Genomic DNA, 16,782 nt, shown 5'->3' with positions numbered 1-16,782 from the left:
GTCGTTGTATTCTCAGTCTGTCACCGACCGCGTAAGCGTTCGGTTCGTAAATTTTGTCTCGCTCGTTGGTGTCGTATGTCAACCTAAAAAAAAGTTTATTTTTAAAATTAATCATCGACATTCGCACAACGACTCCTTCAATTCTATGATATATCGAATGAGGGTAGAAAAAAAAAATGGGGATATAGTAATTAGTGAAAGAAAATTTTACATAGTGATTCAATGGTGTGACGTTTAAGAAACACGTGCCTAATTATTGTCGATTCAAAAGTTCCTGTGTATGTGTGTGTGTATGTGTATATATATATATATATATAATATATCTTTTTTGTTGAGATTAATAAAAAAAAAAAAGTCAATGGATTGTTTTAACAATTATATGTGACGAAAGTTAAAACGAGAAAGGATAAAAGACAAAAAGGAAGAAAAGAAAGGGAAACGTGTTTATCTCGTGGATTATCTGTGATTTATAAATCGTGAAAGAATCATTGATCGAAAAGAAACGGGCCATATCGTTGGAACGAATCCGACGTCCCTTCGTTGATCGCAATTTCGTTGTTATTTTTTTTTTCTCTCTCTCTCTCTTTCACTCTTTCCCCTTTCTCCGGCAACGAGCACACGAGAAATGTCCCACGCCGTCCGCTCCGCTTTCGTTTAGTCACGGGCCATCGTGCGGAAATCACAGCCGTCGAGGGTGGTGTAATCGTTTATCGATTCTACGCTCCAGAAGAGAGAGAGAGAGAGAGAGAGAGAGAGAGAGAGAGCGCAAGAGACGACGACAACAACGACGACGACGACGAGGAGAAGGACAAGTTCGACGGGAGAAGTGTTATATTTCTTTTTTTTTTCTCTCTCTCTCTTTCATTCAACAACGTCGATCGTCTTTAAAGATCGAGAAAAACAATCTGCGAAACAACGCGAAGACGCTCGATGTTTTCCTATTTTCTATCTTCTCGATTTATTTCTTATTTTTCTCACGCGCATATATGCACATACGTATGTATATATGTCATTCCAAAAAAGAAAGAAAATATTTCATCGTATCATTGACAAAATTATGGTTTAATTTTAGTACGTGCGCGTCGTCCTTCTTCTTTACATGATACGACGATGTTGTGGTGATGGTGGTGATGGTGATAGTGATGGTGGTGGTGATGGTCGCTGAAAGTAGCACCTTTGTAACTCGCGTTGTACCATCCATCGACGTCGCGTGGCCTTCCCTTTGAAGTAGTTTCCAAACCGGAAGGATCGACTTTGTCTCTCTTCCCTTCGGTCGAATCGTCTTTATTGGGAAGAAAAAAAGAAAAGAAATAAAGAAGAAGAAGAAGAAATATAAACGAATAAATAAATAAAAGGAAATATAAAAATTAAGGTGAAAGGAAGGGAAAAAAAGAAGGAGGATAAATTTAAACGGAAAGAGAAAGAAAATATAAATTCGTCTACGGTTAGTGGTGATAACTCTTTCGCGATAGTAATTTTCTTTCCCATTTTTCACCCGTATGAAAGTGAACGGTGAAAGATCAGCTCGATGTGCGATCCCACGGCTTTATTGGATCTAGTGCCGAGCGAAGGATTACTCAAGAGGCCCTCCATGGATTACAACGAGTATACGTACTGCTATGGTGGTGGTCGAGGTGGGTGGTATTTCTCTTCCTCTCTCATTCTGACCAACTTATACGAGCGCGCTATACTACTTTACCATTTCTCCCTTGGCAACTCGCGTTCTTTTCCTTTTTCTTTTTTTTTTTCATTTCTTTTTTTTTTCTTCTTTCATCTTCTTTTTCTCTTTTATCTTTTTCTTTTCTTTCTTTCTTTTTTTTTTTTTTCTTGCATCAACTAACATCAACAAAACTCTCCCATTTCTGCTTATCCAATCCCCGATATTTTTCGATCTATAATTCATTTTTATTATATAAAACAATGAAAGAGTGGGTAGGTGGGGAAGGGGTGGAAAATGGAAGAGAAAATTTCACGAGAGAATCGTTAAAGATTCGAACCTTCACTGTTTTCGTTTTCCTTTAAAAATGAGAAACAACGTGAACGAAATAGGAAAGAAGAAAAGAAGAAAAGGAGAGGAAAAAAAAAAGAAAAGAAATAAGAAGTAACAAGAAAGAAGAAAGAAGTAGAAGTAGAAGTAGAAGAAGAAGAAGAAGAAGAAAAAGGGGATTACATCCCTCTCGGTCGATGTCACGCGAGAAGCGTACATTATCGCGCCAGGCGTATTTGTCAGGGATGACATTTCGAAATCACACCGGGTGAAACTTTTTACGCACAGGAAGGGCGCGTCTCGTCGGGATGCCACGGTGAAATGGAAATGGTGAACGATTTTCGGGGGTTGAGTAACGTTGGGATGAGTGGGGAGTGGGTGGAGGGTTCATAGGGTTGGATAGGGAGATAGGAAAGGGAGGGAAAAAAAATCTTTCTCACTTTACGAACGAAATAGAGAGACGTATATCTAAAAAAAAAAAAAAAAAAAAAAAAATATTCGTATCATTAACCATGTATTCACGGTCTACGGTTATGTATTATTATTAAATATTTTTATTACTATTTCTTATATCTTTTTTCTTCTTCTTCTGTTATTGTTTTATTTTTCATTCTCTACAAAGAAACAATATAAATGTAGCGAAGAACGATGACGAATAAGAGAGGTTTAGAGATTAAAAACACTAACATAAAGTAGCACTAATAAGGATATAACGATAAACATAAATTTGTCGTACATTGCATATGAATTAAGATAACTATCTTGCTCTTCCACTCTCGATATATATACATATATATATATATATTTTTTTTTTGTTTTTCTTTTTTATTTTGCGCTTGTTCGAGTTCGACAAGCGTGTATATACGTATATATACTTATTACATAGTTACACGTACAAATAAACAAACGAGATCGACCAGTGCTATAAATTGGCAAACTTGCGCGGAATCTAACGACTATTACTAGTCAGTAGAATTTCTCAAGAGAAAAGCCACGTTTTCAACGCGAATCAATCGCGAATGGCAAACACTTTCACCGTTGAACGAACCTAAAGGAAGAACAAGAAGAAAAAGGTGGAGAAATAGAAGAAAGAGAAAAGAGACACAAGGCCATGCGGTTATCTTGCGTTTACTTTATTCTTCTTTTTCATCTTCTTCTTCTTCATCTTCTTCTTCTTCTTCTTCTTCTTCTTCTTCTTCTTCTTCTTCTTCTTCTTCTTCGTCGAGAGTATCCGTTCGCGATCGAAGAGAATTCTTCTGCGTTGAAGATTGGATACTAGCGACGTTGAGAGGGAGGCGAGATTTAACGTTCTTCCTATAGAAAGAACGAAGAAAGAAAAAGGATAGAAAAAGAGAAAGGAGATAGTGCGATAGCAGTCTCTCCCCGATCTCTACGTCACGATAAAGGATTTATTTTAGGGAAGGGAATCGATCGTTCGGAAAGGAACACTTTCGCCTCCTTCTAAGAAGGAGGATGAGAAAGACGAGAGGAAGCAATAGTAATACTATAGAAGTAATAGTAGTAGTAATAGTAGTGGTAGTAGTAGTAATACTGATACTAGTAGAAAAGAGGAGGAACGAAGCATGTGCCACGATGAGTGCTCGTGTTCGAAGAGAAAAGAAGGGAAAAGAGGAAGAAGTGAAGAGGCACTCGCTTACATTACCACGTCGTACGTGTATTTATCACTCTGACATTTCCAAATGTCGCGCGGTTTATCAGGTAAACTCCCTGCGGTAACCTTAAGGCTCGTTCGCACGCACTTACACGCGAGACCGCAACGATCGAGCCGGATTTTACGTTTCGTAAACTTCTCTCTGGCAATGTTTTCTTATTTGATATCTCTACTCTTCCTCCCTCTCTGTGTCTCTCTACCTCTCTTTTGTTGTTTCTAAATTTGCATAATAGAAATGCCATGAATGGTTATATCACATATTCTTGATCTTTTATATATAAGTAAATATAGAATTGATAATATTCATTGATAAAATTCATTATCATATATGATCTCTTTTTTAAAAAGTTTATATTATAATATCGAATTATTTTTTATTATCTTTAACGTCTTAAATCTAAATTTAATTGCAAAGTTACTCGTCTATATAGGAACTTAAACGTTCTAGAATTTCCTTCCCTTCTTTAGGTAAAGATCGTTGAAAAGGAATTGCTGTGGTTCAGGTTTAGTTTCTATCCAGAATCAAAGCAGAAGTCGAGGAAGTGTTTCCTTTCTGTACATCCCCTTTCGTCTCAACTTCTCCTACTATCGTCCCTTCTCTCGCAACGTAGCTCATTAAACTTATTCACTTTAACTACATTCAAGTTTCGAGATAGGTGCCCCTCGATGCACCAGTCAGTCCTACGTGCCTGAATTGCATCGTAACGATCCTTCGAAACGACCGGGAGATACCAAACTCCCCACCACCCCCTCTCTCTCTCTCTCTCTCTCTCTCTCTCTCTCTCTCTCTCTCTCTCTTCTTGCACACCCCTTCCGGTTTCCGGCGCGCCGCAAATTTTCGCACTCCTTCCATCGCCATCTTTTCCGCGAGAATTGCAAATAGGATAGGCGTCCGATCGATCGTTCCTAATCCTGAAGATCAACTTTAGCTCTTTTACGTAGTCTATCGTAATTTAAATTATCTGCACCTTATTAGTCAGTTTTAAATTTCAAGTACACTGTCGTGTTCTTCTCCTTTTTTTTTTTTTTTTTTTTTTTTTACAGTCACACCAATACTTCATAATTTTGAATATATTACGTGTATTGACTTTTTTCTTTTTTTGTTATTTCTAACAACGAAGTGGATCTTTCTTTTGTTTTTTTTTTTTTTGTATTAAAAGCTTCTGATAAATTAACGCAAACTTTGAAACGACATCGACGATAATAAAATTATTCTATATCGATGCTGAATAATTTGGGATTGACGTAGGATGGAATAAAGGGAAAATACAAAAAAAAAAAAAAAAAAAAAAAAAAAAAAGAAAGAAAAATATAAAAAGCAAACGAGGAAAAGAAGATAGAAAGATAAGATTAATTAAGAAATTACTAGACATCCTTTGATACTGCTATCCTACCGACGAGAGAAGAGTATCTAAAGAAGATCTAAAGGATCGAAAGGAAGGAAAAGTGAGATGCTGTGTTGGGTTCGAGTCGAACACGGTGTAACACCGGGCATCGTTCGAGCTACTCGTAATAACCCCCCACAGCGGTACCTATTACCGCCTCCGAAGCTAAAATACCAATATAACGAGGGCAGCCTTCTTGAATTACGCGGCAGGCTGCTCTATCGAGATTAACGTCTCGTAATAACAAGCGGACGAAGGATAAGGTACGAGGGAACGCTTCGAGGGAAGAAACGATCGGAGCGACCACCGTCTAGTCGCTTTCTGCTATGGCCGTTGCTTGAGAAAGAGAAAGATAGAAATAGATAGAAAGAGAAAGCAAGAGAGAAAGAGAGAGAGAGAGTGAGAGAGAGAGGGAAGGAAGGAAGGAAGGAAGGAGACAGAGACAGACAGGCAGAGAAAGAGAGAGAGAGAACAACGTAGCTTCGATTCTCATTAGAGGCACGTGCGTGGTTATCGGTTGCTCGTCTACGTCGACCCATAGACCAGCTCTCTGGAATCTAATTGCTGGCGAACTTGGCTTAGGATCGAAGGCTTCTCTCTCTATCTCTCTCTCCTCCCCACAAACATCCCTCTAACCCATCTCTCTTTCTTCCTCCAACCTATCTTATCTTTCTTCTTACATATCTCTCTTTCTCTCTTTCTCTCTTTCTTTCTCTTTTTCTCTTTCTCTTTCTCTTTCTTTCTTTCTTTCTTTCTTTCTTTCTTTCTTTCTTTCTTTTTAGTGGACCGTAACATTTACAAGAAAACTGTGACGAAGTAATTACTGTCAGATCGATCGACAATGAATCGAGTGTAAATATATATATATATATATATTTTTTTTTTTTCTTTTTTTTTTTTTTTTTTCAAACATGAAAATAAACTGATCGATTATAATTGTATTAATAAGCGATCGATATATAGAATTGGTAAAAATATACAAATTTTCTTTTCATTAATGTAGATAGATATAAAAATCGTCGAACACTTTTATCTTTCTTTTCCTTTTATTTTATTGTTGTTGTTGTTGGTTGTTTACCGTATTTTTCTTTTCTTTCTTTTTTTCTTTTTAACAAAAAGTTTCTCCTCTCAAATTTTCATTTCAATGTTAACACGTTCCGTGCCATGTGTACCGCCAGTGGTACACGTTAAACTTGATCTTCGAGGCCACGTGTACCACCGGTGGTACACGCTGTCATTTTTTTTTCTTTAATCAAAATATCAAATGGCCTGAACGACAAATCAGGCAAAAATGGCTTGGCACGGAACGTCTTAATCCTCTATGGATCGAATTTTTGTTTTAAATTAATCGTAATTTTTCTTCATATACCATTTCATGAAAAAAGCTATAATAATTTGGTAAAATCTCGATAAATTAAAATGTAATCTGAACGTTACATGGGCCTATAGAGAGTTAACAACGAATTATTCAGCAACACAATATTATCAATATATCTTGATCTTCGAGGCCACGTGTACCACCGGTGGTACACGCTGTCATTTTTTTTCTTTAAACAAAATATCAAATGGCCTGAACGACAAATCAGGCAAAAATGGCTTGGCACGGAACGTCTTAATCCTCTATGGATCGAATTTTTGTTTTAAATTAATCGTAATTTTTCTTCATACGCCATTTCATGAAAAAAGCTATAATAATTTGGTAAAATCTCGATAAATTAAAATGTAATCTGAACATTACATGGGCCCATAGAGAGTTAACAATGAATTATTCAAAAACACAATATTATCAATATATCTATAAATATATTAGACAAATGTATATAGTATAATCCCTAATCAATTTCGACGGCATGTTCTCATTAATTCTTGAAAAGTTATCGACCGATCGTTGCAATCGTGTCTATAGTTACTATCGAATCGTCCTTTTCATTAACGAAAGAAGAAGAAGAAGAAGAAGAAGAAGAAGAAGAAGAAGGAGAAGAAGAAGGTAGCGGGTAGGAGATGAAGGAAAGAGAATTGAAAGAGGAACACCATGGAAACGTGCAGCGCGAGAAATCCGGGTTCGAAAGTTCGGATCTCTCTCTCTCTCTCTCTATCTTTTCCTTTCTCTCTTTATCTATCTCTTCCTTCCTCTCTCTCTCTCTCTCTCTCTCTTTCGATCCTCTGCGTTCTGTAAATCACTCGGCTCTTTTCTTTACGTAGGTGAACTCTAACGACTTCGCCTTCTCGCGCGGAGGGTCTTTAATTAATAGTTCGAACTCGCTTCTCTTGGATCTTATTTCACCGGATTCGTAGCAGTAAGTGTGTGTGCGTGCGCGCGCGCGCGCGCGTGTGTGTGTGTATGTATGTGTGTGTAAGAGTAAGAAAGAAAAAAAGAAAGAGTAAAGGAAGGAGATAGGTTGCCACGTTGATCTTGGAAGAAGAGGAAGTGGTCCTATAGAAAAGAAAAGGAAAAAAAAGAGAAGGAACGATCACTATCGTTCATTAATTGCACCGATTAACGAACGTCCTAGTCGAAGTAAAAAATCGTAAGCTTGGATCGTTCGACGACTCGTTAACGCCTCTTCTTCTTCTTCTACTCTTTCTCCATTTTCTTTTTCTTCTTTCTTATTCTTTTTATCCTTCTATCCTTTTTTTGTTTTGTTTTCTCTCTCTCTCTCTCTCTCTCTCTCTCCCTATTCTTCTTTCCTTTTTCATTCTCGCTTCGTTCTCCTCCATCTCACGCACTCTGAACTAATTAATTCCACGCGAAGGTTTCTGTTCTGTCGTCGATAAGCTCGGCTAACCGATGTTCCGATCGTAGATTTCCAATTACCAATGTCGAGCCGTGTGATTATCGTACCCGGGTGTCCCAACGCGTTTGCTAGTTGGTGGGACGTGTAAATGGGGTGGAGTGTATGGGGAGGTAGAGGGAATGGGAGTGGAAAGAGAAGTGGGAGTGAAATAGGAAAAGGATAAAGGTCGGGGTGAGAGGGACGGTTAGAAGGAGGACGAGTGCTATGTCGTTGGCGTAAAAAAAAAAAAAAAAAATAAAAGAAAGAAAAACAAGGAAAAAAAAGGAAAAAGAAAGAAAAGGAAAACAGAGGACAACCAGTAAAGAGAATTAATTACACGACGTGACTGCTATTCTTTATCGATACGAAAATTCATGATATAGAAAGAAAACGACGATGACGACGACGACGACGATGACGATGATTATCCTTCGAAGTTATTTAATAAAATAATTACGAAACTATTCACATTCGATTCCTTTATTAATCGAGGATAAGGAACAATAGAAAATTCTTGTCTCATTCTTGCATAATATCTTACACGAAGGTGTTGCGTTGTTTCATATCGAGTTCTCACTTTTGTTACTTTCTTTTTACTAACGTGTCTCGTAGGCGATTTCTAAGATCGTTAATTACGTTAACTGTCAAGGAAACCGAGCGTGATCGCATGCGACGTCTAGTTAACGCCTACGTACTTAAATCCGTCGATACTAATTAATTCTATACGATTCTTATTCACCAGCAGGTACCTACGTAATCTATGTATATCTATGTATATCTATGTATATATATATATATATATATATATATATATATATATATATACATATACATAGACTTTGCTCGATTTAAAATCAAATATATATATATATAGCGTAATTAGATTTCTAGATCAACGTCGACGTTGACATTAAACGATGAGAGAAAAGATTTCTATAGTGGTTCGGTTAATGAATTAGAAAATATTTATCATCGATATTTCCGGCCGTTCTCCGAGAAACCGGATGCTGCAATCGAAATTAACGTGGGTAGAAGAAAGACGAGTTAATTAATATTATGAACAATTTTTTAATGACAAAGCAAAATATTGTAATGATATCTAAGGAGAAAAAAAGAATATGATTAAGTCAAATATAAAACGATATTTAGATCTATAAATGAAATTACGCGATATAATCGATTAACGACATGTTAATAAATCAACACGAAAGACCATAGAAATGATATAAAAATATAAAATCACACCAATCATATTATTGATAAATATTATATACTTAACTATTAGAATAATTAATTGTAAATACAAGATATTACTTTTTAAAATATAAAATTATAATGATATTGTATTAGGATGATTATTATAATTTCAAATTTTAACATTTAAACTTTATTATTATTAACGTTAAATTATTAACGTTAATTATAATCATCTTGATTATTTATTTAATCAAGTAATTTATTACTTAATACGATCTTAAAGTTACTTAAGAATAAAATTGATCTTTTCTCGATCATATATCTCAATTATATGTACTACTTATGATTTCACAGAGAGAGAGAGAGAGAAAGAAAGAAAGAAAGAAAGAGAGAGAGAGAGAAAAAGAGTAAAGGAGTGAGAGAGTGAGTGACAGAGCTTTATATCAACGAATTAAAATTCTTTCGAATTGGGCAACACGCACGTACCACCCTCTCATTCGATTGCCCGTTTCACACGTCGAACCCATGGCGTGTTCCTGCACCTTGCCAAAAACAGGACACCTCGGGGCATCGATTATTATACCACAGCCTCGATATATCCGGCGGTACCTTTCACGCTCGCATATCGTTCTCCTATTACTCCTTCCTACTCTCCCGTTCATTGGCACCACTACCTCTTCATTTTTCTTTTTTTCCTTTTTGTTTTTCCTTTTTTCTTTTTTTTTTCTTTTTTTCTTTTTTTTTCTTTTTTTCTTTTTTTTTCTTTTTTTTTCTTTTTTTTTTTTTTTCTTTTTTTCTCTTCTTTCATTTCTCCTCTCTCGTGTATATAAGTACTTACGTTCCTTCTGCCGACCATCTGTTCTCCCACCTTCTTCGAAGGAAGGAGGAGATTACAAAACGAGGAGGACCATATTGGCGGTACGCTAAGGTAACATTTTACGAGGCTTGCTTTCTCCTTCAAATGGGGTGGGGGGAAACAAAAAAAAAAACAAAAAAACAAAAAAGAAAAAAAAAATTACTTGCTCATCAAAAATAACTCGTTCGTATAAGTTTAAGTTACGTTTACATACGAACGAATCGTAATATTACACTCTTTACTTATTCCATTCGACCAACCAACTATTCGTCATATTTAATTCTTCCTTCCTTTCGTAATGTAAGATCTCTTTTGTTATTTTCATTTATACCTTTTTTCTTCCTCGTTTGTTTTCCTTTTCTTCTTTTTCTTTTTATTTCCTTTCTTTCTTTCTTTCTTTCTTTATTTGTTCCTTTTCTTTTCTCTCTCTCTTTTTCTTTTTTGTTTCTTTTCTCTTTTCTTTTTTTTTTTTCTTTTTTTTCGTTTTTTTTTTTTTTTTGTTTTTGTTTTTGTTTTTTCTCCAACCTCGCCATGCGTGTTGTCCCTTTTGTTGATCGCCCTGAATGTTTCTTTTCCGTTTTGTTAATACTACTTTCGTAATAGCCGCCTTACGTGGTTCCTCGATTCACGTCATACACATGGGAGACTTTCCCCAAGCACATAACGTAGACATATTATTTGAAGATAAAGAAACGAAAAGAGAGAGACAGAGAGAGAGAGAGAGAGAGAGAGAAAAGAAGAAGAAGAAGACAAAACTGGTATTAAAATCTCCTTTTTGCACCGTTCGCGTAAATCATTTCTTTCTTTCTTTCTTTTTTTCTTTTTTTTGTTTTTCAAATGTATGCGTCTCAATTTTTGAGAAGTCTTTATTTTTTTCTTTTTTTTTTTTTTTCAAACGTATACGGCTCGATTTTTCAGATGTCTTCATATTTTTTTTTTTCAAACGTATGCGGCTCGATTTTTCAAAAATATTTATTTTTTTTTTTTTTTTTTTTTTTTCTTTCAAACGTATGCGTCTCGATTTTTCAGAAATCTTTTTTTTTTCTTTTTTTTTTCTTTTTTTCTTTTTTTTTTTTTTTTTGATACTTTTCATAGATTTGTTTAACAGGAGATAAGAGGTAACTTGAAGAATTTTTACTGACCCTATTAAAGTTTCTATTAAATTGGAAATAGAGAAAAATTGAAATCAAGTCTATGAGAAATTTTTAATTTATCTATATATATATATACATATATATATATATATATATATATATATATATATATATATATATACATATATCTTTCTCTTTTTCTTTCTCTCTTTCTCTCCCGGTGTCTCTATTTTTCCAGGAAGTACCTCGAAAAATTTTAATGTGAAACGAATTAAGCCCTTTCTCTCTCTCTCTCTCTCTCTCTCTCTCTCTCTCTCCCTTTTCTTTTTTTTCCTCCTTTGCCACGTCGTCCTTTCGCCGTATTAAAAAGAGGGAGAAAAAAAAAAGAAAAAGAGAAGAAAATAGTTGGATAAAGAGACGGAGAAAATTTCCACTTTCCACTTTGTCCGTAGAGGAAAAACGAGGTAAGTGGAAATGAGAGGAAGAGTAAAAGAAAGAGAAAGAGGAGGAGGACGAGGAAAAGGAGGAAAAGGAGGACGAAGAGGAAGAGGAAGAGAAGCAGAAGCGAGAATGAGAAAGCAACAGTGGTGGTGATGGTGGTGGTGGTGGTTGTGGTGGTGGTGGTGGTAGTGATGGTACATAACGCGCGCGGTTTAAGGTATCCAAGCGTTTCCGCAGCGATTCTAGACATGAGGAGGAGGACTGGGATAAAGAAAGGGATAATATCCTTCGTATGGATATCTACAAGCCACGTGAAAGCAGCCACACGTGCTCGACCTTTCGTTTAGTAGAAGGTATACGCTCGCACACAATTTTTTTCTTAGTACTCTGTACTATGAGCATATATATATATATATATGTATACGTGTGTATATGTATGTATACATGCGAAAATGTAACTGTAAAAAGAAAGAAGAAAAAAAATATAGATGGATAGATAGAGGAATTAGAGAGAGAGAGAGAGAGAGAGAGAGAGAGAGAGAGAGAGAGAGAGAGAAAGGCAGACAAAGAGGGAAAGAGGAGGAGGAAGAAGTGGTAAAGTACCAACGATCTCGCGTCCCTTTCACCCTTCTACTTTGGCCCTTTCCATCTAACCAACTCTCTCTCTCTCTCTCTCTCTCTCTTCTCCGGCTTCCAATTAAAACCGTTTCACCCCTTGCACGAGCTACACTCTTCTTCCCTTCATCTCCTATCTTTCTCTCACTACTATCTTCTCGTTCATTTTTCAAGATTTTCCCGTGAATGCCTGCGAGTAGCACGACGTAAAGAGAAAGAGAGAAAAAAAAAAAGAAAAAGGAAGAAATAGATAGAGAGAAGAAGAGGATGATGGCGACGAGGAGGAGGTGGTACTTTGGGGGGGAAGGGAAGGGAAGGTGGAGCGGGGTGCGAGGAGGAGGAGGAGGAGGAAAGAAAGGGGAAGAATTCTAGCTCGGGAGATCTCGGCGACGAAAATTTTCTAACAAGACGTAACGTCGCGTGATTCGCTTGGAAACGAAATAAGCGAGCAAGGGCCGTAAGTTAAGTGACTACAAGTAAGCCTCTTCTTCTTTCCCCGTTAGTTTTCTTCTTTTTCTACTTCTACTTCTTCTTCTTCTTCTTCTTCTTCTTCTTCTTCTTCTTCTTCTTCTTCTTCTTCTTCTTCTTCTTCTTCTTCTTCTTCTATTTCTTCTTCTTTATCTTCTGCTTCCTCGTGGAAGAAGAAAAAAGAAAGAAAAAAAAAAAAAGAAAATACAAAGAAAATGAGAAAAGAAAGAAAAGAGTCCGAAAATTATTCTACGGTATGACGATTGAGATCTCACGAATTTTCAAAATACTTGCTAATTGACTAAACGTGACGTTTAAAGTCACGAGAATGAAAAAGAAGTTTATCCTTTTACTTTTATTCTTCTTCTTTTTTTTCCATTTTTTTTTTCCTCACAATTTTCACGTAGAATTTTCAGGATTAATTAAAAGACATTCTCTCTCTCTCTCTCTCTCTCTCTCTCTCTCTCTCTCTCTCTCTATTTATCTTTCTTCGGTATAATTTCGCTTATCGGCCAGAACGCATAAACCCGTGCGCCCATTTTATTACGAGAGGTAGATAGGACCCCTTAGCTCTACTCAGTTCAGAACGACGGCCGATTCAATTACACTAAATTGCAGCGGGCTAGTCTATTACGTTCACGTCGACATATTTCGACGAGAACCTTAAAATATCACGGTAAATTGCGCTCGCGCATCGCTACCTGATATATTCTATTACGTGATTCTCCAGAAGTAGTAGTAGTAGGTAGATAGGTAGGTAGGTAGGTAGGTAGGTAGGTAGGTAGGTAGGTAGGTAGGTGGTTGTTCCACAAATTCTGGCATGGCTTCTACGAGTTCCGGGTTGGCGTTAGAACTGGATGATCGTAGAAGAGAAAGTTAGTGGTAAGGGGAGAGGAGGGGAAAAGTTGGATATACATAAACTTAAGATAACTCGACCGTTTTAGCATTTATTACGGAACGAGAAGAAGGTTGCGCCTGGATATCCCTCTGGACGTTCGCTTTTCGAATATCTCGCATCTCTCTTCTTTCTTTCTCTCTCTCTCTCTCTCTCTCTCTCTCTAGAAACGGCCTCTTACGCGAGCAGTCTCATTGGATGTACGAAAATAGCGTATATCTTCGATAATATTTTTACAGGGCTCTAGCAACGTTCGTGGCTCCTCGAAGCGGCCATAATTCACGCCGTCCAACGCGTGTTCCTTGAAATCCGAAAGCGTTCGTCTCTCTTTCTCTCTCTCCCTTTCTCTTTCTCTCTCTCTCTCTCTCTCTCTCTCTCTTTCTCTTTCTTTCTTTCTCTCTCTTCTTTTCCCCTTTTCTTTCTCTCTCTCTCTCTCTCTCTCCCTCTCTCTTTTTCCTTCGAAGGCGCGAACGTCGATCGGTTATTTACAGCCCCGCTTCGAAGGCGAATAAACGTTAAGCGATTTTGCTCTCGAGCGATTTCATCGTAGCTCTTTCGCATCTGCGGAATCGCGTCGTTTTCTCTTTTCTATAGACAAAAAATTTCTCATGAAATACCTCTCGAATATATATATATATATTTTTTTTTAAATGTGTGAATAACAAACGGAACCCTTTCTCTTTACTTCATGGCTATAATGATAACAATAATAGTTATTGAATGGGTGGCATTGATTTTGTTAAAATTTTTTTGTTCTTATTAATTAACTCTAAAATGTTATTGAATTGTCATCGATTCGACAACGATATAAATCATGAACGAAAAAATGGCTTATCTAAAATACATTTCATTCATAATACGTTCGTATAATTATTCTTTTTTTTTTTTTTTTTATATTTATTTTATTTTCTTCGTTATCGTATATAATAATCAATGGTAATCGCGCCTGGATTTTTTATATATATATATATATTTATAGAAGATGGTAATCGATTACTATATCAATTTGTTAAAAAACGTTCATGAAAATTTTCATATTTTCGATATTGGCAAAAATACAATATTACGAGAAAAGTAAAAATATTTACAGTAGGGATATAGTGATTTTAACATTGGGAGATAAAATTGTGAACGTGGAATATCGTTAACAAATTTGTTCGTGAATTATAATTAATAATAATTTAAACGTCGAACATATGAAAAATAGACAGAACGTTTTGTACATTAAGGGATTTAAAGAAAAAAGAAAAAAGAAAAAAAGGAAAAAAAAGGGAAAAATCATTTTTTTTTGGCCGAACGGATTATTTAAGAAACTTCGAAATATTTCTTATTGGAAATAAATTGTATAAATAATTTCAAACTAATGATTATTCGTGATTACAGTAGATAAATTATTAACAAAAAGTTATCTAAATTTATATTATTAAACAATATTTTAAAGAATTTATTGATCCAATGACAGGGGCAAAGAAATAAAAGATCGTTGCAGTGTAGATATATCGTCTTAAAAAAAAAAAAAAAAAGAAAAAAAGAAAAAAAGAAAAAAAAATCATATTTAAAGATAATCAATTTATAGACAAATCACACATATAGAATAGATTAATTAAATAATTATCAATAAATAAGATGACAAAGTATTATATAAAAAAAAAAAAAACATTCCTTTAACAGTTCCTTAAAAAGAAAAAAAAAAAAAAAAAAGAAAAAAAAAATAAGAAAAAAAGAAAAAAGAAGAAGAAGAAGAAAAAAAGAACTTTCTTTATCACGATTATAAATAAAGTCCTAATGATTAAAATACAGATGGAACATATGATATTTCACGGTAACACAAACGTATGACATTTTTTTTGTAGGAAAATAAAATGATCTTAATTAGAATATTGTCGACGATCGATTGGAATAATTTGAAAGCGATGAGGTTAATGAAAGAGAGGGAAGAAACATCAGAGAAAAGATAGAACAAAAAAGAGAAAGAGAGAGAGAAAGAGAAAGAGAGAGAGAGAGAGAAAGAGAAAGAGAGAGAGAAAGAGAAAGAGAGACTTTTCGAAGGTTCTCACGTACGAGTACGTAGGACGATAGCGATACACGTTTTAACGGGGAGGGTTCTGTTTCGATCCAGTATTAATTCGTTCCGCTCCGGAAGCTAATCCAGACACGAGACTAACCCTTGTCCATCTTCTTCGTTTCCCACCCTCAAATCCGTCGCTTCTGGCTCCCTTCGATACGTGACCGGAGTCGAAATCGTTCCCTCTACGTGTTTCTTCTCCTATTTTCTACTCCCCTCGTCTTTCCTATGCCAGTTCCACTTTTCTTGTTTTTTTTTCTCTTTTTCTTTTTCTTTTTCTTCTTCTTCTCTCTCTCTCTCTCTCTCACTCTTTTCCTTTTTTTTTCCTTCCCCCTCGCATTCTGTTTCAAAGCCGTTTAACGGAATTCAACGTCTTCGTGGCGGAAACTTTAAGAACTCGTCGTTACTCGTCGAAGGTTGCTCCGAATATAAATGGAAATCGATGAAAAATATGTGCCTTTAACGCTGATACGATACCTCTTTCAATGTATATTATATATATATATATATATATATATATATATATATATATATATACATATATGTATATATATATACATCTGTATATAATCTAAATATACATATCCATAAAGCTTTTCTATAACTTTTCCATCGAAGCGGAAATTTTCTCCCCTTCCCCCCCCCCCATGAATTTCCTTTCCTTTCCCCCTCCCTCCCTCCCTCCCTCCCTCCCTCCCACCCTCCTCTCTCACTCGGTCAGAGATCAATGATTGGAAAAATAGAGAATAAAATTTTCGTTATTGAATGATTAATTGCAATCTTTTGAAACGAATAAAAAAAAAAAAACACGCACACACATACGTACATACACAAATACATATATATGGTTACGAGTAAGTCGATCTCGAATCTACCTGACATTTTCAAATTACCATTTTATTTTTCAAAAATTCGCGGAATAAAAAAAAGAAAAAGCCGAGGTGAACGTGGTGAATAAAGAAATGCCCAGAGAGGCCGCCGTCGTACCTGAATATAAGTTCGAAAGAGGAGAATGGTAAAAAGGGGAAAAAAAAAAAAAAAAAAAAGAGGAAAAAAAAAATAGAAAAAAGAAAAAGAACGAGGCCCTTCTCTAATAAATTCCATTAGGTATGGGGCTCTTACTCGCAAGGGCCCCGATATTATGTTACGCGTTTTGACGTTCACTCTCAATGGATGAGCATCCATTACTAGGCCCGGTGCAACAACAATCAGGTCGAGGTTAGACCTCATTCACTTGGATCTTCTTTTCCGAGTAGAGTTGGTTGGTCCTTTCCTTTTTTTCTCTCTTTTTTTTTTTTTTTTTCAACAAAGTTCGAGATTTCATCGGTACGAT

General features: G+C 35.7%; 1 protein-coding gene across 6 annotated transcripts in view; it reads left to right on the top strand.

Moving 5' to 3' along the window:
* Positions 1 to 16,782, top strand: part of Ten-m (teneurin transmembrane protein Ten-m) — a 433,320-nt gene that overhangs the window by 384,623 nt on the left and 31,915 nt on the right. The window contains exons 1-2 of one of the 6 annotated variants that reach the window (XM_085656134.1): positions 34 to 996; positions 1,073 to 1,634. The exons of 4 other annotated variants lie outside the window; for them this stretch is intronic. In XM_085656134.1, coding sequence (XP_085512260.1) covers positions 1,529 to 1,634 — 106 coding nt within the window. In that variant the 5' untranslated portion in view covers positions 34 to 996; positions 1,073 to 1,528. Of the gene's footprint in view, positions 1 to 33; positions 997 to 1,072; positions 1,635 to 11,645; positions 11,760 to 16,782 lie in introns of those variants that run through there. One more of the 6 variants, XM_085656135.1, reaches the window with a different exon arrangement.

This window comes from Vespa mandarinia, chromosome 3 (genome assembly GCF_050613455.1).
Source record: "Vespa mandarinia isolate Hongniang chromosome 3, ASM5061345v1, whole genome shotgun sequence".
In the NCBI taxonomy this organism is placed as follows: Eukaryota; Metazoa; Arthropoda; class Insecta; order Hymenoptera; family Vespidae; genus Vespa; species Vespa mandarinia.
Note: the sequence above shows the minus strand (reverse complement) of the source record. Positions and strands in the feature narration are given on the sequence as shown.